Here is a 22,553-nt window from a genome sequence, read left to right as displayed (position 1 = left end):
CATTTCAGGTAAGGGAGAAATTGTTTAATTTTCTCTGCGATTTTTTGGATGAACTAGTGCTTGTAGATGTTGTGTACAGGTCTGATGTCTAAATTAGCTGTCACAGGAACGTACTGTATCACTCGCTGTGCTCTGCTCGGCACTGCACTTTTTTAGGAGCGTTCATTATTCCAAGGCTTTACTCTAAAGCTTTACTCTAAACTGTAGCTGCTCTCCCCTCAGCATGACGCAGCTGGGCTGAGTGTGTTGGGGGGGTAGGGGTCCAAGCACCGCAGGCAGCCTATCACAGTTAGGCACATGGGAGTAAATCTCTGTCTTTTTCTCTCTCTCTCTCTCTCTCTCACTATCCGTGCATGAAGCTTTCGCCCCAGCTCGGAAGACTGTTCTCAGCAGAGTATAAGCAACTGTCAAACTGTAATCACCTCCGCTGTCTTGCCTGGTTAAATCCGCTTTAATCACGCCGTGTTTTAGCAGCGAGGGCGAGTAGATTAGGGATCTGCTTCTGGACCATTAGAAGGATTGCTTGGAAGATGATTAGCGGGGGATGGCACGGCAGGGACTTGGTGTCCAGAGCATTGGCGAGCATACGTTGGATATGTGAGACCTTCTTTTTTTAAAGGAAGAAGAGCGCAGCATCGCTTTGGACACAGCTGCATTTAGCTCTGCATTCTGTGACTGGACAGCACTGCCCACTACAAATTGTTCATCTGTGTGTAAGAGGGATCAACAAAGCTTTAGAAGCAACTCTGGATTTAGTTTTTTGCTTTGGTTTGCACAAAAATGTTGTTGTTTTATCATTAGCATTGGCCAGTTGGAGGCTTCGGTGCATGACAACTTCTAGCAAACTTCTGAGCAACCACAATGAACTTCTTCCTCAGAAAAGAACGGCCTCTACCTTCGGCTTTTTGAGAGCAACTTGAGAAGCAGCAATACGGATTGAAATCATTCCTTGTTCGGTCCTGTTTTAGGAACATCTGAAGATGTCCAAGCCGTCTCGTCTGGTCAGACCCTCTAAGCAGTCTCGGAAAGAGCTCCCAGGCAACCGCTCGCAGATGCTGATTGTCGGGGAGAGGCTGATGAGGGCCGGAAGTGAAGGTAACCTGGTGAGACCCAGATCAGCGCAACAGCAGGATCAGCAGCAGCCTGCCCACAGCCAGGACCAGTCAACAAAGATGCTGACCAACCCAGGTATGTGTTCCTGGAGTGTACTTTCAATGAGCATTTACTATTTGCAAATCTTGGATTAAGTTTGAAATGCATCAAAAATGTTCTTCAATAGTTCCGACAAACTACAGTGCAGAGTAGTAATTTAATGGTGGCTGTTCTGCTGCTAGTTTCCTTCTTTGCTGCACAATTAAAGCAAATGTTTGGTGAAAAACTGTCACATTTACACAATTCGCCCCTTATCCCAAATGTACTCAACCACCCAAAACATGCTTGGGTCTAAAGTTTGCTTCTGTAGTGTAACACTGTACATCAGCCTTATATAAAATGGACAAAATTATGGACAGAATCCAAGTTTTATCTGACATTAGTCTGAACATATTATGGCACCGTTCCACCCAGCATGCTCGTCTAACAAGGCCATCCCTGCCCTTTCCTTAAAGCTACACTATGTAAGTTTATGGGGATATAGTGACCTCTTTGGAGGAAATCTGTAGCTGCACACAATGTACAGAAGAATAATTTTGTTGTGCTTCTTCTTCCCTGAGTGGATGAATCTGATGACTATGTGTATTCAAAGAGAACTCAGTCAAACTTAGTAAAGGACTGATTTTGCATTGGAGACCTGAACTTTGAGCTGGACTTGCTTCTGTTTTGCCTGTGCATGTGACACTAATGTATAAAGTCGTATAATATGGTTCCTGACTTAGTAGTGCTACTTCTAACAGCTATAGGGCAGCTACTGTGCTTAAATAATGTAGAAAACTAAAAATTGCAAAAAATGCGCAGATACATGTTTATAGCTACAGTGTACTGGATAAAGAAGTATAATCTGTGTAAAGCCTGACAAGGCACTATTGCACTATTCAAAAACATATTTGTGTTCTGAATAGCTGTTGTTACTTAGATTTTTCTTATTGAAAAGCGCTTTGCTTATTTCTTTGTTTATTTGTCTTATAAAAATGGACGAAAGTATGGACAAAATTCAAGCTTCAGCTGTTTATCTGATATTAGTCTGAACAGATTACACATGACACTGTTTCACCCAGCAGGCATCTAACAAGCAAGGCCATTATCTACCTTTCCTTAAAGGTACACTATGTAAGTTTTGGGGATTTAGTGACCTCTCTGGTGGAAATCTGTAATTGCACACAATGTACAGAAGAATAGTTTTGTTGTGCTTCTGACTTGGTAAAGTGTGTTTTGATGATGCTGCCATAAGGGATCTGTTCCCACATGCACAAGATTACAGTAAAGATGAAGTTGTACTGATGTAAACATCACATTATTTCCAATCTTACTGTTTAGACTGACACATTGGACACATATCGGATGTGTATCGGGTCATTTACACTGTGTCACATATGAAGAAAAATTTCAGATTTATTTGTAGTGTCACATTTGTAGTGTCACATTTATTTACTTGTCACATTCACTGTTTTTCACTGTTCACACTTCCACACAAAAATCAAATGTGTGACACATGAAGAAAAAGATTCTTTCTATGAATGTCACCTTTGTAAGCATCTATAAACACATTTATAACATGTTATAATGCCTTCATACGGCATTATAAACATGATTATAAACATTTATAAAAATGAATTACACTGAATTACACTTTATAGCCGTGTTTATTATACATTATGAATTGTTAATATAATGCATTATAAGTAGTGTTTATAACATGTTATACTGTCTGTGCCAAAGAAGTCAGTCCCAGCTTGGAGAGCGTAAAGTAAAGACAAATACCAAGCTAACGGTGGTGTACGATTTGATCAACACGATTTGAGACAAGTATATGATGATTTAGGCATGTAGTAATAAACTTCAATGATTAGTAGCTACTTTAGTCTTGTAGCTCCAAGGTAAAACTGAAAAAGCAAACTACCGAAAATGTCCTGGCTGATCAAAAATATTTGGGTTTTTTTTTGTTGTTTTTTTGATATAGCATCACTGTAGTGGTTGAAGTCAATGTTGCACTTAGTGTATTTGATTTGGTTTTAAAGGCTTAATATAAACATATATATATATATATATATATATATATATATATATATATGTGTGTGTGTGTGTGTGTGTGTGTGTGTGTGTATTTAGTAAACAACCTGTTTTAAAGTTATTGTTTTTGATATCACAAAAAACTAACACACATGCACACACACACACACACACTCACAGTATGTACATACATTGGTCTTAAGGCACAGCGTGTTTAGTTCTAAAGGATAAAAAGAGTCTGTTAAAAGGTCAGGTAAATGATTGTTCATAAAACCACACAATTGTGTTTAATGGACCCTGGGAAAAATTAAGAAGGATATGGCCCTTTAAAGTGATTTGACTCAGACACTCAGCTGCATTGTGGGTTTAGATGACGCTGTGTGAGGAGCACGGGCCAGGTTTTGTCCAGCACCCCTGACGGCAGCACACGGGCACGTGTCTGCATTGTCCCTCTGATGCCCCGCATGTATGGGGGGATTAGCAGGGCCGTCTCTGTCTTTGCTGATCAGATACATTCTCCTCTTCGTCGTCACATTCCATTCATCTCCTGATCTCATTAGAACTGATCAAACCACTCAAATCGTTGGGAGCTCTTGCTGACCCGTTCCCAACGGCTACCAGGAGGTGAGTACAGGTGGATTTCTCACTGTCTTACCCTCGTATCATTTCTGAAAGGGCTTTTTATTCAGTTGTTTATCTTAAGATTTGTTATTCAGTAACTATTAAGTTCTGTAGCTATGAGTTCACAGTGGTGGTGATAGGGACCAGATTTCCGAAGCACTTAACATCTCCATAAGCTACCTCACATAAAGTTGTTACACGAAATGGTTACGAATATGCTGCCTGATGCTTGTTTTACAATATTTTTCAGATAAGGTTTTGGGCCTAAAGTGTATTTTTAAAAATCCCTTTATAATGCAGAGGCACATGCAGGGTGTTGTAAGGTAAAATAGCACTTTTTTTCCTTTTTTTTGGGACTTGACCAGTATTTTACCTTTGTCAACATTACATATTAAAAGTCAGAAGACATTTGTAGGTCCACTTCTGCTTTTGGACAGTAATGTCATTGATGATGTCTTTGATGTATCCATGTCTGCCACTGAATTATGCATAAATTTAGAAAATTACTTTTTATGCACTTCACTCAAGCCTTTAAAGTCATAAAAAGTAAACTCTACTACTACATGGTCAGAAAAAAGGGCACTGTGCAGATAAATTTTGTTCACAAGGGTCCAAAAATGAAGGTCTTTGAACTCTGCCTTAAATGCAGTAACCACTGTTAAAAATGTTTGAACTTGCAGTTGCGTAGATCAAAAAACCACTAGACATGGCAAAATTAACCAAATGACTTGCACACCAAAAATGAGGCGTCAAAGTTGATTCATTTTTTAAAGCTGAGATATCAAGAGGCTTTCCTTGAATTTGCCTGACATAAATGCAAAGAGCACAAGTGAAATAAAAACAAGGCAGCAAATGTTTCAGTCAACAGACTTTCATCAGACAGTCAGGAGTAAATAAATACAGGAACTGTAGTCACACCTGAATCAGGGGTGTGGCTTATGGCATTACTTTTGTGAATCAGCTGAATCAGGTGTGTTGGATCAGGAAATCATTGAATCTAAGGTGCTGTGGGTCGAGGGAAATAATGCAGCGCAGACTTAAACACGGCGAAGAGTGGAAAATACCTCTGATTACTGACAGCTACAAGTTACTGCTGCCATAAGATAGTTTAAAGACAGTAATGTTTAATCACTAGAAAAGAAATCAACTCAACTCGTCATGATTGGCTGTATGTTCTGGGGTTATGAAGGCTGTTCTCTCAGTCACTGAAACAGGCTTCCTATCTCAACATGCTAGTTTACAGGATGCTGCTGCTCCAAATCTCTGTCTTCACATTAATACGGTGAACTAACTTTAGATATTTATTATATTTAGCAATTTAGTCCAATTTTCTGCATGACCGGCCTAGTTAGCCCTAGAGGACACTGCTAGGCTAGTTAGTGTTATCATCTGCAAACTTGAAAGGTGGTGCAGCTTTGTTCATTCATAAACAACTAAGTTGGTTCTTCAACGGCCATATTAAGTTGTATTGTTTTACCCAGGTGAACACAGGACCCATTAATTTGTGTAACATTAATAACTTAAAAGGAATATGATAAACATTGCTCCTAATTTCGGATATGCCAACAAAGCTCTGCACTCAGAGCAGCACTCAGTAGGACATATTCCGCCATGCTGGGGGTGGTTCATTCTGAGTGGTTACGTGTTCAGAAGACATGTCACTCCAAATCAGTTGAGCAATACAGAGTGGAGATGAATGCCCTCTTCTGAGACCCACCCCTGTAAAAAGTGCCAGAAGCAAAAGAAGATTCCAGAAGCAAAAATACATCAACAAAATCAGCAGATAGAAAAATTAAAGCAAAAATGAGTGAAAATTAGTGTTTTTTTTGGTCAAAAGTGAAGTTTGATTTAACTCTCAAATTTGTATTTGCAGCATATTTTGGACATTTTGATACTTAATGGATTTTATTATTTTATCTGAAACTTTTGGCACAAAATTATCTCCATAGTGGCCTGTTGTACCACCCAATGACTAATGAGGGACAGTAAGAAAGACAAAGAAGCTGGACCCTTAGAATTAACCCAATATCCAATTAATGGTTTACCTAGTAAAGAAAAAAAACAAAAAAAACAAAAATACAAAACAAACAATAACAAAAAAGTAAGACCAATTCAAAGTTTCATTGAGCCCAAATAGATGTTCAGATGTCTTAGGTTCCAATAGTCTTAAGTGCCAACTGTCCACCTTAAATGAGTTGTAAAGCCATACTACGTACACTTTCACCTCTCCATAACCAAATGTTTTAAAATGCCGTGTCTAGTTTAGAGTCCTTCATCTGAGGACATCACGGAATACAGCACATGATGTTTGATTCATTATAAAAAGCCAGGGGCATAGCCATGGGTATCTAAATTTATTTTCTAAGGGTATGCGGAAGAAAGCTCATTAATATTCATTAAGCTCAACTCGCAAGACCGCCTGATTGGCTCGGCCAGTAGTTTATGGGGAGGTCAGTGAAGCCAAAGCTGCAGCTTAGATGGAAACATGAAACATTGTTTTGTTGGTGTACCAAAACCTATGCCACAGCAGTTGCTTGGCTTGAACACTGGTCAGCCATGATATTAAAACCACATCCTTGTTTCTACGCTCATTGTCCATTTTATCAGCTCCACTGACCATACAGGAGCACTTTGTAGTTCTACAGTTACAGGCTGTAGTTCATCTGTTTTTATTGCATACTTTGTTAGCCCCCTTTTACCCTGTTCTTCAATGGTCTGGACCCCCACAGGACCACCACAGAGCAGGTATTATTTGGGTGGTGGATCATTCTCAGCACTGCAGTGACACTGACGTGGTGGTGGCGTGTTAGTGTGTGTTGTGCTGGTACGAGTGGATCAGACATAGCAGCGCTGTTGGAGTTTTTAAACACTGTGTCCACTCACTGTCCACTCTATTAGACACTCCTACCTTGTCGGTCCACCTTGTAGATGTAACGTCAGAGACGATAGCTCATCTGCTGCTGCACAGTTTGTGTTGGTCATCCTATAGTCCTTCATCAGTGGTCACAGGATGCTGCCCACAGGACGCTGTTGGCTGGACATTTTTGGTTGGTGGACTATTCTCAGTCCAGCAGTGACATTGAGGTGTTTGAAAACTCCAGCAGCACTGCTGTGTCTGATCCACTCAGACCAGCGCAACACACACTAACACACCACCACCACGTCAGTGTTACTGCAGTGCTGAGAATGATCCACCACCCAAATAGTACCTACTCTGTGAGGGTCCATGGGTGTCCTGACCACTAAAGAACAGGGTAAAAGGGGGCTAACAAAGTATGCAGAGAAACAGATGGACTACAGTCTGTAACTGTAGAACTACAAAGTGCACCTATACAGTAAGTGGAGCTGATAAAATGATCAACGAGTGTAGAAATAAGGAGGAGGTTTTAATGTTATGCCTGATCGGTGTATCTTCTTCAAGCCTGTAGCATCCTGAGTGGCACCTTATGGAGCTGCTTAAGAGAACATTAAACTGCACTGAGGCAAAGTGTGGCTACTTTGAAGAACATAGAAAATAGTTTCAATTTGCTTAACACACTTTAGCCTCCCCATAATTCCATATCATTGCTGTTCAAAGAAAAACAATTATCTCCAGGATGGTAACTTAACAGGAGAAATTAAAAATGTTCTTTACTTTTAGTGTAAATGTCAATGTAATACATTTGTTTCAAGTCATTTGGGACCATTTCTAATGGTTCATTCATCATGAAATTTTGGCAATGTCCAGATTTTTGACTGGTACTCACCATTTATAGGTTTAGCACTCAGCCCTATCTAGTGTTACTTTTAGCTGTATACGCCTGTCCCATTAAAGTGCCTTACAGTGCTTACAGCCCATTTCACTATCCAAACTGAGCCTGAAAAGCTTTTGAAAGTGAGGCATGTTTTCAGAAAGAGACTGTATGATGGATAGCTGGTCTCTTCTGATGTTCAGGCTGTATACAGTGCACTTAACGTCCTTCACCGTCAGTTTATTTAAGCAAGCTAAAAAAAAAGCTCATCCCTGCTCTTATGAGGTCACTTTTGAAGCTGCATGACCCTACTGTCTGTCCATTTGTCTGTGAATGAGTGCGATAAGTAACTAATTGGAGCTGTGCGGTTGTTTGGTATATACAACAAAAGATATAACTGTATAGAAGTTATATTTATATACAGTTATATTTTATCAGTTTATTATATCGGTTTAAAAATGATGAGGTCACACTTTAAAGTCTAGATGTATGATTGTCATTTTGCCATACATTTGCTATACATGTGAATTGCATGGGAATCACATTTGTAATTACGTATTTATATTTACATTTGATTGTAGATTCAATTCTGAATTTCTGACTTTTTCCTAATGTTTTCATGTCAAACAATGAACAACAATTAGCAAAATTGTAAACGATGGCTTTTCTTTCAGCAAAAAAAAACAACTAATTTTTCATCAATCTTTAAGTTGGTTGGACAAAGCTGTTGAAACCCCAGGTGGTTGCTAGGCCATTGCTGTGGTAGCCCTAGTGGATGCCAGGGTGTTGCTAGGCCATTGCTTTGCTATCCTAGTTGGTTGCTAAGGCATTGCTAGGCCATTGCTATGGTAGCCCCAGTTGATGCCAAGGTGTTGCTAGGCCATTGCTATGTTATCCCAGGTGGATGCTAAGGTGTTGCTAAGCTATTGCTGCCCAGTTGATGCTAAGGTGTTGCTATGCCATTGCTATGTTGTCCCAGGTGGTTGCTAAGGTGTTGCTAAGGCCTTGCTTTGGTAGACCAGTAGGTTGCTAAGGTGTTGCTAGGCCATTGCTTTGGTAGACAAGTTGGTTACTAAGGTGTTGCTAGGTCATTGCTATAGTAGTCCCAGTGGATGCTAAAGTGTTTCTAAGCCATTGTTATGTTATCCCAGGTGGTTGATAAGGTGTTGCTAAGCCATTGCTATGTTATCCCAGGTGGTTGCTAAGGTCTTACTAGGCCATTGCTATGGTGGCCCAATGGATGCTAAGGTGTTGCTAGGCCATTACTGTGTTATTCAAGTTGGTTGCTAAGGTGTTGCTAGGCCATTACTATGTTATCCAAGTTGGTTGCTAAGGTGTTGCTAGGCCACTGCTGTGTTAGCAATCCAGATGGTTGCTAAGGTGTTGCTAGACCATTGCTTTGGTAGACCAGTTGGTTGTTAAAGTGTTGCTAGGCCATTGCTATGGTAGCCCCAATGGATGCTAAGGTGTTGCTAGGCCATTGCTATGTTGTCCCAGGGGGTTGCTAAGGTGTTACTAGGCCATTGCTTTGGTAGACCAGTTGATTTCTAAGGTGTTGCTAGGCCATTGCTTTGGTAGACCAGTTGGTTGCTAAGGTGTTGCTAGGCCATTGCTATGTCATCCCAGGTAGTTGCTAAGGTGTTACTATGCCATTGCTGTAGAATCTCATGTGGTTGATAAGGTGTTTCTTGGCTGTTGCTAAGATGTTACTGGGCCATTGCCAAGGTGTCCCAGGTGCATGCTATGGTGTTGCTAAGGCATTTCTATGTTGTCCCAGGCTGTTACTCAGGCGCTGCTTGGTTGACGCTATGTTAGGTGGTTGCTAAGTTGCTAGTACTTCTGTAATTCTGTGTATAATGTCAGTGAGGGGCAGGTGTCCTTTGTGATCATTTGTGGTGGTTAGATTTTAACTTTCTCAACATTCTGCCATTCATTTTCTACGAATCCTGTCCACACTATTCCCACGACCTCTCTATGGCCCTCTAGGGCCCAAAGTTTTGTGGTAGTAGATGAGAAAGAACAGTAAGTTGGATTTGTCAAGCCAACTGAATACTGCATTCACAAATAAAGATGTGGTTTTGACTGAACATTTAGAATCTGCACTTCTGCTTCTTTCACTGGGCTATGAGCGAGAAACAATGAAGCACAATGTAAAAAGATGCATGTCACCATCAGGGATCCAGGACAGTTCAGATCAAGACATTCAAAAATAATAATACATAAAAATACAGTAAAATATCGATTGCCTAACAAATAATAATAATAATAATAATAATAATAATTATTATTATTATTATTATTGTTGTTGTTGTTGTTGTTGTTGTTGTTGTTGTTGTTGTTGTATAGATGCTCTCTACCAAAGAAATACAGGTCCATTGACTTTGTGCTTATTAAGTAGCTTTCCCAAGTATGACTGATAGTTATTGGCCCCTCGTGAGTTCACACTCTATTAGAGATGTTAGCTTGGTGGCAGAAAAGAAGACTGGACCTGAGGCACAGATTTAAATGGACAGTGTTGTGGCTACCTCTCAGACACGTTTCTCTGCAGAAAAAAAAAGCTTTACCTTCACCTCGCCAATCCTGCCACACTACCGCTGATAAGTGACATTTCTGCCAGCAGAAAATCCACCTGCTCTCAGGCTCCTTGAGTTATCCCACACCGAAAAACCTGCCCGAGGCATCAGCTGCTCTGCTTAAAAAAAGGCTTTGGAGATGAAAAAAATTCCTCAAGGCTTTTTAGGGACTTAAGCCATTCAAGCAGAGTATAAGTACACAGTGTCACAGTTAGTTCAGTTTAGTCTCTTTTGTTGTCAGTAATAAGGCATTTGGAGGGTGGGGGAGCGCCTGCATCTTCTGTGGGAACATTTCGCGGGCTTGCGTGTAAATCAGAACTTGCTTAAATAATTAAACAATGAGTTAATTGATTGTTGGAACGCTTCATTGAATTAAATAAGACACCTTTCCATCGGAGCTTATAGCATCCAGCAAAACAAGATGTCCAAATTCATATAAAACACATATGACACATGATAATAAATACATGGCTGCCAATACAGCTTTATAAATGAAATGGAGCTGCAATGTATGCTATCATATATAACTCGCTAACTCATGTCGTAATACAATTAATGATAAAAATGGGTTGACTTACAGCTCATATTGCTCCTAGACTCAGTATTGCTGCTCCTACTGCTCCTTCTACTGCACCTACGTCTCCTGTAGCTTCTACCATTGCACCTTCTTCTCCTGTACTGCTCGCATTACTGCTTCTACAGCTCCTGTTGCTCCTTTTATTCCAAATACTGCTCCTATCACTCTCTCTGGTGCTCATTGTTCCTGCTATGGATCCTATTACTACTCCTACTGCTTTAACTGCTGTGTTTATTGCTCTGGCCTCACAGCTACTCCGATTACTGTTTCTACTCCTACGACTGCTTCTATTGCTCCTGTTTTCCTATTACTTCACCTTCTCGTACTGTTACTTCTACCGCTCCCCCTGTTTCAGCTAGTACAGCTCGTATTGCTCCTACTACTGCCCCTATTGCTGCTCCCACTACTGTTCCTGTGTCTTCTGCTATTGTTACTATTACTGTGCTTATGACTGCTCATACTGCTTTTATTGCTGTTCATATCGCTCTTCCCAGTGAGCCTATTTTTCCTTCTCCTCTTACTCCTTCTCCTGTTATTCATACTGCTCCTATTTCTCATATTACTGCTCCTACTGCTCCTACTGTTGTTCCTATTACTGCTCCAACTACTGAACCTATTCCCCCTACAGCTTCTATCAATGCTCCTGCTGCTCCTTCTACTGCTCCTCCTTCTCTGGTACCTTCTGCCGTTGCTCCTGCTTCTCCTGTACTGCTCGTATTGCTGCTCCTACAGCGTACTTCTGTCTTTACTGCTGCTCCTATTATTCTTCCCACTCATATAACAGCTCTTATTGCTCCTATTTTACCACTATTACTTGCCCTACTTGCACTATTACTCCAACTGCTCCTCTGGTTTCTCCTAGTACGGCTCTTATTGCTCCTTCTACTGTTCTTTCTATTGCTCCGTTTGCTTCTTTTGATCATACTTCTGTTCCTACTACTGCTCCTCCTTCTCTGATAGCTTCTGCCATTGCTCCTGCTTCTCCTGCACTGCTTGTGCTGCTGCTCCTACAGCATACTTCTGTCTTCACTGCTGCTCCTATTACTGTTCCCAGCTCCTATTGCTCCTACTTTACCACTATTACTGGCCCTACTTGCACTATTACTCCTACTGCTGCTCCCATTGCTCCTTCTGTTCTTTCTATTGCTCCGTTTGCTTCTACTGCTCCTATTGTTCCCACTACTCTTCTTGCTTCCTCTACTGTTGTTAATGCTCCTGCTCTTGTTCCTTCTGCTTTATCACCATTGCTCCTCCTACTGTCCCTATTTTTCCTACTACTCCTGTTTCTCAGAATACTGCCCTTGGACTTTACTACTACTCCCTTACTGCTCCTTCTCACTATTTCTTCCCTTTTCTCCTGCTCTCCCTATTAAATCAGCTGCATGTTACGTTCTGCAGTGTGTGCATGACAAAGCAAGACCGCTGTGTATCTGTGCAGTCATTCATAGTGTAATCTAGAACTTTCTCAGGGAAAACTGCATCAAAGTCTCGTGTCGCTGTGCATTCCCGCACTGTGCGTTCCAGCGCTGATAAAATCAAATTAATCGTCTGTCAAATTCTGATGCTCGGGCATGGTCTATTTTAGGGGCAGGAATGAGAAACGTGTTTCAAGAGCAGGTGATGTTAATCGTAATGAGGCGGCAGGCAGCCGGTGGCTGGGGAAATGGTCTGCTAGGCTGGAGATAATTTGCCTCTTTATCCAGTGCACGGTGTGATTGTCCCGGTGCGGCTCTCTGGGGCTGCCTGCAGAGAAAATGCCCTCCGTTAAGCCCTCTGAGAAAATCTCCTAAAACACTGAATTGGTTCGCTTTGTTCCATTTGTGTAAAGGCCTGTCACCGCATCACAGCCAACAGAGAGAGGTGGTGTCGGTTTGAATACGGCTGTTTAGTTTGTGAGAGATTTTAAAACTGTTGAAAGAGTGAGGTGATGAAGCAGAAATCGCGAGCAGGGATTCATTACAGCATACATTTTTTATGCTGTTTTTGGGCATGAAACTGCATTTTTCATTCACCCCACAAGAATCTAAACATTTTGAATGTTGAATGTTTGAATACTTGAACCCTACTTAACACCGACACAGTGCTGGCAGATGAACAGATGCTGTTTTGAGTTGCAATGACAGGTTTTGTTCAGTAATATTACAGGGTCATGTTACCATTACTGGTAATGATAATGACAGACGCCATAATGTCTGACGTCATAACAGCTTATACTACATTTTGGTTTTTGTTAAGGATACTCTAGTTAGCTGTTAAGATGTCAAACATTGTGGCATCTGTCATGAGAGTCAGGGGTGGACTTTGCACTAGGCCTCCATGAGTTAAGGGCTCCCATGAGTCAAAGGCTCCAGTGGAAAAACAAATTAGATATGCTGTGGGATGTTGATGCTAAATAACCTATGTCAAAAGATACATACATGATAAAAAAATAGCTCTTATTTGCAATTGTTGGTATTATTTTCAACAAAAATCATGGTTATACTGGACTTTTCCATGCTGTTATGTAATGTCACAAATGCATACAGACCGGCTGGTAATTAAAAGGCAATGAAATGATAATTCACGTTATGGAGAGGAGGTTTTTCGGTGTGACTTTTTAGGTGTTAAGAAGGAAAATCAAATAAAGTCATTCAAGTGCAGTCATTCAGTTACTTCTGAGTACTTTTACTCTTTACCAAATGAATCTCACTATAATATCAGCCAGTTCTGCTTGTTTCAAGCTTGTTTCTTCAGCACAATTATTTGCCAATGTAGGGAGATCATTTCACTTAATAAAGTTAATTGGGTAAAATAAATGTCTAGAAATAAGTTATAAGTCTTACAATAATCTCAAGATGAAAAATATTAGATATATTAACAAGATTTAAGATGATATCACTTGCAGTGTGGACGGTTGTGCCACTCAGGAGCTCAGAGCCTCAACTAATTTCACTAAAATCACTAAATCCACCCCCGAGGACACGTTAATGACATCTGCTATGACATGTTTATAGCGTGGATTTGTCAGTGTTATGTAGCAGGGTTTAGGTGAAGTGTTACCGAATTTAATTACAGTTTTTACTGATGCTGTCATGTTGTGCAGAAAACTCTTTTATATAGACATACACAAAATTCTGATACACCTGGTCAAACATATTTTACTGATTTTTTAAAATGAAAATAAGTTCGTCTACTACAGGAAACAAACTTAAATATGGCATTTTGTCCTCAAATTTTACTGCAGTTTCTTTTAATTTGCTACAATTATTCTATCAGAAAACAATAAAACACAAAATATAAAATGTTCTATAACCTTAGAATTTGGCACAGTTTATGAGGTGAGTTCTCTGTGGAGGATGAGTTAGATTAGAAAATCAACAAAACATCATTTGATCAAAGGTGCCCAGACTTTTGCATAAGACTGTGTAGATGATGATGTACATTACATGAAACATCGAAACATGCCTTGTTTCCATTTAGTCCCAACTGTACAGTGACTGCACCCGAACACAATAATAATTTTAATAACATTAATAATTAATATTACTAATTGAGCATAATGCAACAATGAGATAATGAGATTGGATTGGATATTAATACATGAGTATAATGCAATAAAAAGATATATTAGCACAAATAAAACTAGTCATTATGAATAAAATAAAATAAAATAGAAGTGTGTTGACTTATTTTTACTTAGAAAATCATCAGAAAATATGTAAATTGACAAGGGGGACCCAAACGTTTGCATACGACTGTATATATTTGAAGTAAATTCAGTGCATCACTTCTATCAGTGTAGATGCCAATACACTCAAACTAAAGCTGATAGCAATTTACATTGTGCATCAGTACACAGCAACAGTATGAGTGTCCAGTTACTTATGGACTGAACTGTAAATAGTTCTTTACACTTTGAGTCAGCTCTTATCTTTATTTCCTTTATAGTTGTGTAACATTGCTGCATCTTATTATTATTAACTAACACTGAGTAGTAGAAGCTCGATAGCATTATACAACTGAGGCAATGCTGATTTGCCCCCCACTAGATTTAGCTTGTTATTTAACCACCTTTTACAGCGTGTTGTATTTTCAATGCATTGGAGTTCAGAGACAAACCAGCACAAATAGTTTTAGTATCCAATTTCTTACAGATGGCACTAAATCGTGCACTTTGACAACACCTTTTTATACCGTTTCCTTCATAGTTGCATAACATCCCTGAAACTGCCTCCGACAGCGCGATACGGTAATTACACTGAGCCCTGTGTGTTGCTAGCCAGGCCTAATCCACAGGCAGTGATTTAGTCAGACAGCTGTTTGTTTTCATGCGTGTGCCTGTCCCATTCTTTTTCCCTCCCTGCCCCCTCTGCCAGCTAAGCTCTCTGGCATTTGTAGTTTTTTATAGCGCTGCTGTTGGCCACGCTCCACTCCACACACGGCAGCAGCAACAGCAGCAGAAATGCAACACGCTTCCCTTAACGCAGCTGTCCACTTACTTCCCGTTTCAGACTGCCTCTTCGTGTATATGGTCGAAATGGTGCGCTTTGCCCCCGTTGGCTCTCGGCCTACTTCGCCCTGAGCGATCGTGACACACACAGGGCTGTGGAAAGGAGTTAGGAGTTCAGGTTGAGTTCAGCAGTGAACAGAGCAAACCTGGATGGACAGCAGATCCCAACATGCTTTCGTTGTCTTGGAGTGTTACCTCAGCCAGGTTGCTGCTTGATAGTGAAACAGCCCTATTGGAAAGAGGCTTTTAAAGAAGTAGCTTCACCAAACATGACAACACGGCTAGCTTTAAATTCAAGCTGGAATCCACCACTGCTAGAAAAACCAGCATAGGCTAAATTGGCCTTTCAAGCATATGTTTTGTTTTGGATGCAAACCATGCAAGGTGACCAGCTAAACCAACACCAGGCCAGCATTAGACCAACATAAACTAGCTTAGACCAGCATGGATTTCATGGTACAAGTTAGCATTTAATGCTAATTTGTGGAAATTTGCTTTCACTCATAACAGAATTACTCTTTTAAAAATGACCGGAACAGAGAAAAATCAAATTTACACATTTTCCACCTACAACAGTTGTCACTGATCAGCCATGACGTATGTAGGCTATACATTTTTGCACTGGAGCTTTGAGGCTAACATTGCTGATAACATGGGGGTGTACAGAAGAAGAAAGTTTGTGCCCATAATGAAGCTTTATTTAGAATTGCCACTGCAACCAGAGTACAGGAGAGAAAAATGGCCAAAAAAGAAAAATATGCTCTTTAAACCTATAGCTGTATCCTGCTACAGAATCCCGCTGGGGTTATGAATTAGGACCCAAACCTATATCACAGTAGCTCACAGTGTGAAACACAGTCCCTAACTGAACTACTCCAGAGTTCACATAACCTCTGCACATTAACGCCACAAACATGAAAATGCAACTGAAAAGCTTTACTTACTGTTTTAAGAACTAAATCCAGCCCAGCTAATCAAAGTGTTGTGGAAGTATAAGTTCTTCATTAAGGTCAAGAAAACTTTCTGTGCTTTAGGATGTTGTAAGATTTACTGTGAGCTACAAATTTGAACGAAGTTCTCCATGTAGCTGCGGTCAGCCACAACAGGTGTTGTAAATTTTGACTCCCCTAAGTGAGCATGTATGTCACACAGTCATATGGACGCCATAGATTGCATTCAAAATTGTCTTTTTTGTAGATAATTGGGTAACACTTTCTATGAATGTCACCTTTATTAGCATCTATAAACACATTCATAACATGTTATAATGCATTCATAAGGCATTATAAACATGGCTATAAATATTTAGAAATATGCATTACACATTATAGCCATGCTTATTATGCATTATGAATTGTTTACATAATACATTATAAGTACTGATCATAACAAATTATAAGAGCTCATATGTTGTATTTGCCCGCTCTAAGTAAAGTGAAGCGTACTGTACTAAAGCCTCCTCCAGTGTTCAGAGTGAGGCTTCAAGTTGAAGTATTTACTGGAGGATTTACTGAAACACTAAAACATACACAGTAAAGCACATTACAGGCTTCAAATGTCAGAGTTTAAACTAGAGCTGCCATCAGTGTTTTACCCAATGTGGGAAAGGTAATGTTCACCACCGTTAGCTTGGTATTTGTCTTTACTTTGCGCTCTCCAAGCTGGGACTGACTACATTGGCACTGTTATAATGAAAGTGCAAACACTATGCAAAATCGTGAACTCTATCAAACCACTGAGGCTGAGGGATGCAATGTTTAGCTACAAAACAGTACAAAAAAAATGACAAATAATATATTCTTTATCACCATGGGAGGATTCTGATTGGTTACATGGCATTTTTGTGTAATGCATGCTGGGTATTATAGGGAAAGGACACGGACAAAAGCACAGAAACGTCTGCAAAGTCATAAACTCTGTGAAATTAATGAGGCTGAGGGATGCAATGTTCAGTTACAGAACACACACACACAAAACCGCTTATCCTTCTGGGTCGCTGGAGCCTATCCAAGCTGTCATTGGGCACAAGGCAGGATAGGTCGTCAGTCCATCACAGGGCAGACAAACAGACATATACATACACACCTAGGGGCAATTTAGCATGTCCAATCAGCCTGACTGCATGTCTTTGGACTGTGGGAGGAAACCCACGCAGATCATGTAAACTCCACACAGAAATGACCCTGGTCGCCCGGCTGGGAACCGAACCCAGGCCCTTCTTGCTGTGAGGCGACAGGGCTACCCACTGCGCCACCGTGCCGCCCGCACCAAAAACAGCCAACAATATATTCATTTTTAGTTTTAGGTCAGAAAAGCACTTTAAAACATCATGTTTAACATGATTTGTGTGGCATTTCTAGCGGTCAGTACACTGTCAGCACATGACTTTGTTTGATATCCTTCATCATGTGATGACATATCTCTGTGATAAAGCCGCTTCTGGGTAGTGTCCATTCCCTAGATATGTTTCATGCAAGCGCTTTAAGTGTTGCAATGGGCAGAAGAAATGTGGTGATCTAATCATTACAGCAGACACAGAGACAGTTTTCTTAACGGTTCTCATTAAACGTGATGGTATTACATTATTGCTGAAGAGCAGGAAGAGAGTGGTGTCATGGGAGTGTGAGGTTTACATATGTAACCATGGGAACCAAAGGCTGCTTACAGCAGATATACATACAGTCTCTTCTGAAAGTACTGGAACAGCAAGACCACTGCGTTTGTTTTTGCTATGCAGTGAAGACATTTGGGTTTGAGCTCAAAAGATGAATATGACATGATAGATCAGTTTATTTCCTCATATTTACATCTAGATGTATTTAGAACAAGGCATCGTTGGTTTGAACCAACCCAGTTTGTCCTGAAAAAGAAAGAAACCACTAGACATTGACCAGGTCGGCCAAGGAAAACAACAGCAGTTGATGACAGAAACATTGTGAGAGCTGTAAAGGAAAGCTCAAAAACCAATCAGTGACACTACAGACCACCTCCTCAGGGCAGAGGTGAGGTATCACTACTGAAAAACTCCCCCAAAATCCGACCCAAAGTCTCTGTCTTTGAAAATGACTATTTCAGCCTTTACAGGGTGAATCACAGCAGCGAACAGACACCATATTTTAGCTTTTTTTGACTAAATTCTATGTATGCTAACAAATCTTAGTCCAGCTTTAAAATAAATGGAAATCTATAAGGCTGAACTTAAAAAAAGATGGTTCTTCAAGGGTTCTTTAGTTAAGAAAATGATTCTCTATAGAACTATGAGCACTCAAAGAATCCGTCGCATGATTAAAGGGTTCTTTGCATCATGAAATGGTTCTTCAGACTGATGGAGAATGTGTTTTATACGGTTCTGTATAGACATAGGCTTGACATTGTAACAACTGAAGAGCCCTTTTTCATGCTATATAGAACCCTTTTCAAAAAAGTTCTATATAGAACCATCTACAGCACATTCTCCATCACTTTCATGATGCAGAGAACCCTGCAAAGGGTTCTTTAAGTGTTCATGGTTCTATACCGGACCATATTCTTTAATAAAGAACCCTTGAAGAACCATAATTTGTATGTACAGCTGGTGCAATCAGCTGCTGTTCTCTAGCTTTCTAGCTCTCGTAGTAAGACTACATGGTTGATTTGTCTATTTTTCAAACACTCAGACAGCTCACTGGCTATTGGACATTTCTGCTATGCAGTCCAGCGGTTCTCCATACCACATTCCTGGCTTAGAGTGACCTACAGTGGCTACACTAGTGGCTAACCACAGAAAACATGAGTCTATGCCAAGATTTATAGGAAACATCAGGCGTAACTTCATGTTTAAAACCCTTTCCTGCTTCCTATGGCGCTCTCACCAGAGTCATAAACACACAGCTTGAGAGATGGGTGTTGTTTCATGGAGAAAGCCTTATAGAGGTGGATGTTTGCATGGCTGGTTGTGTGATTTAGGCCATTTTAATGATTTGTGAGAAGTACACAATGATCCTGACTGTAAATATCGTAAATTAGAGAACAATTAGAGCTTTCTGATTCAGACTATTGCATTCAATATCTTCCTTTTATCCTGCCCATCCAAAAAATTGGCGACACTTAGCTTTAGTGGTTAGCCATAACTATTACAGTGTGTATATTACAGTTGTGCAATGACTCTTTCAGTGAAGAGCTGCAGGCATTGTCTGCCATCACTAATGACTGGTTAGACTGTTGCTTGTGTTGGCAGTCAGTGAAGTACCAGGAACTCTAGAAATCCTAGAGTTAGTTTGTTATGTTGGAACTAAGTGAAGTGTGTCAGGCCTTCTGTCCGGCTTCCGAAGGCCTAACCAATGGGAGGGCTTGCTCAGCTGAATCTACATAGATACCATATGGAAAAAAAATTCTGAATGGATAATTTTCTGTTGTTTCTTTCTTCTTTTTGTTTCTAACCAAAACATAACAATGAAATACAAGTTTGTGGAGTTTAAAGACAACAAGCACAATTGAATCTATTGATTTAAAAAGAACTAAAATGTTTTTTGGTTCCCAGATCTCATTAGGTCTTCTTTTAAGGTCTATATGGCCCTGAGGGTTCCCCTCTGCCTATTCTTTTTAAACGGTTTTAATAAAAATAAGCATATTTTTTTTATCTTTTATAGAGAAAAACCATGTTACACATGTAAACATTTGTGAGAATATCAGTGACAATGCTAGTTTGGGAGCCAGGCCTAACCTTACACATCTTGTCCCCTATTAGTGATGTCAGCACTCATCAGTGCTCAAATATTTCAATGTTTAAAACTCCTTTGGGCCAATAGAAATTCAATATTTGCTTGTAATAGTGTTTAGATACCTACGTTTTTGTGTTGAAACAGTTATTACCAAAGCTGTTTTACATCAACAAAATGTTCGAAGGTGTTTTTCTTATTGGTTTGACAAGCAGTAATTCAGGTAATGCCATTACTTTATCAGGACACAAAAAGGTCAATCTATTTATTTTATTACAGTTACAGAAAATGGCAGTTATGAAAGTAAATACACATTATAAAAAGAGAGTAATTACCAACAGGACTGCATTTAAACCATTCTTGCACACTAAATTCAATTTATGAATGGCAAAAATGCAACATTTTTTTATACACCACTGTTGAGTTTTGTGAACTTGCAACATGAATTCACTCCACCAATCTCTGTTGTCTTTGTGGTTAGCACAGCATTGTGGTTGTGTCCCAGCAACTTGTAATAAATGTCAGAACTTTCTGCTTTGTCACATTTGGGCTGCATTCAGAAAACAGCTACAACAGGCTATGGACATCTGAGCTGTGTGCAAAATTACTCAACATTCTGAACGAGGGATGGAAGTCTCCATGTTTTACTTTCCCTAAAGTAGCTTATTTGTGAAGAACAAGATATTTTTGTCACTTTTTGTCCGTTTTTGTCACATTCTGACGTTTATTTATTTATTTATTTCTGGTGCAAACACCATAAAGTGCAAAATCCAGAATAAAAAAAAATGTTTTGTTGAAGCTACATTATGCAAGATTTGAGGATTTGGAGACCCCTCTGGTGGAAATGTGTAATTACACACAGCATACAGAAAACATCAGTCCCCTTTCCTAAATGGATGAATGTGATGATTGCGAGCGCGCTGAAAGAGTATTCAAAGAGAACTCAGTCAAAACTTTGTGAAGGGCGTGTCTTCCGAAGCAAATTATCTGTCATTATATCTTCATCGGTATAATTTTGATTATGCATTTGAGACCTAAGCATCGAGCTGGACTTTCTTCTGAATAATAATATATCTTCATTTATAGAACACTATTCATACTGGTAGCAACTCAAAGTGCTTTACAGATGATATCGCTAAGTTAAACAGATGTTTTTAAATGTTTATTAAAGGTGTGCACTAAGCTTGACTGTCTGATGGTGGAATTGATTTTTTCAGTTTATAAGCATAACGTTATGCTTATATGTTCATGTTTTCTGTATTTTGCAGAAGGTGTAAAGAAGGTCAGTATCTGCAGATCTAAGATCACATGCTGTAACATAAACAGACAGACATTCTGCGATGTAAGTGGGTTCTAGGTCATTTAGAACCTTAAAAACTAGTAGCAGAACTGCAAAATCTGTCGAATAAGTCACAGATAGCCAGTGCAGTTTCTAAATGGGGGTGATATGAGCTCTCTTCTTTTTTATTAGGATCTGTGCTGATGCATTTTGTACGAGGACTGTTTTCTTGGGAGCGTTTTCTTTTGAGCCTGTGCGTATGATGCTAATTCGTAAAGACGCATGACGTGGTCCAATCCGACCCAACACCTCTCTTGGTGTTCAACAGGTAATCAGTAATCTGTACCCTAATGCATTTATAATTAGCCCTCCCAATTTAAAAGAAAGCAATGTGAAATTTTGATTGTATATCTCACCATCTATCAGTACAAACTTTGTGAATAAACTTGTATTTGTTGTTCTCCATCTTTGCACTGAGTGCCCAAAGTTTTCCCAAAATCATATTCCTGATTCATCTCGAGCTATCTAAAGCGTGCAGTATTCTCTTGGCGAATTCATGCTGCAGAGCGTGAACGGTTCGAGCCTTCGGGGTGCGCGATGAGCCGAGCGGAACGGCCTATACGCTCTGAGCTTGTCATCTACTTCACACGAACTGAAGCTCTCTCAACCCTGTGTCATATTCACTGAGTCAGCCGTAACGCTTTGCCATGTCATGCAGTTCAAGTTTTAACGTGGAGCTTGATGTTTGAGTTAGCAAACGAACATGAAACCACAAACACAAACACGTCCTCGGCTTATATAAGCGAGAAGACGTCTTCGTGCTTGGCTAGAAACGTCCCCCCTTTTAAGATGGTGACACTGCTTCTTGTAAAATTTTGAATTCTGTGTACTCCTGCCCGCTAACAGAGGCTGACCGAACACAGCAGCGTTTCATAACACCAAGTCTTCCGAGGTCAAAACTAAATGTCTCGATGCTCCAGGCGATGATAAGGAAATTTATAATAAGCAGATACCAACCATAGTTTCAGAAACATTAGTGTGATTGCACCACTTCAAATTTTGGTCAGTAAGGTCACTCTCTATCCAGCTCCTGGTAGAAAAGTCTGCCTTTCTGGAAACATTTTGAGTTTGTGTTTTTTTTTTTATTTTCATTGTCTGTGTTCATAATTGGTCCAGACAGAACATTTCTGTCTGAGGTCAGCCTGAGCTTTATGGAGACTACTCATGATTGGCTCGTTTTTCAAAGCGACGAAAAAAAGAGGCACACGTCCACTATTCTCGCATTTCGTTTGACGTCTTGTAAAACTAAAGTTAAAGGTGTGCAGGTAAAATACCAGGACTAAAGCACTTCCACAACACAAGAGACGCTTGTACACTAAGTTAAAAGAAGTACCAGTAAATGACCTAAAACAAAAGCACAC

The 22,553-nt window shown here is 39.9% G+C and overlaps 1 protein-coding gene across 1 annotated transcript in view; it reads left to right on the top strand.

Moving 5' to 3' along the window:
• Window positions 1–340: 340 nt before the first annotated feature.
• Window positions 341–22,553, top strand: part of si:ch211-207d6.2 (sickle tail protein homolog) — a 144,422-nt gene continuing 122,209 nt past the window's right edge. Inside the window, exon 1 of the mRNA XM_036555875.1 lies at window positions 341–1,188. Coding sequence (XP_036411768.1) covers window positions 981–1,188 — 208 coding nt within the window. The 5' untranslated portion in view covers window positions 341–980. The remainder of the gene's footprint in view (window positions 1,189–22,553) is intronic.

The sequence above is a fragment of the Colossoma macropomum genome, unplaced genomic scaffold (assembly GCF_904425465.1).
Source record: "Colossoma macropomum unplaced genomic scaffold, Colossoma_macropomum, whole genome shotgun sequence".
Lineage (NCBI taxonomy): Eukaryota > Metazoa > Chordata > Actinopteri > Characiformes > Serrasalmidae > Colossoma > Colossoma macropomum.
This window is presented reverse-complemented; position numbering and strand designations above follow the sequence as displayed.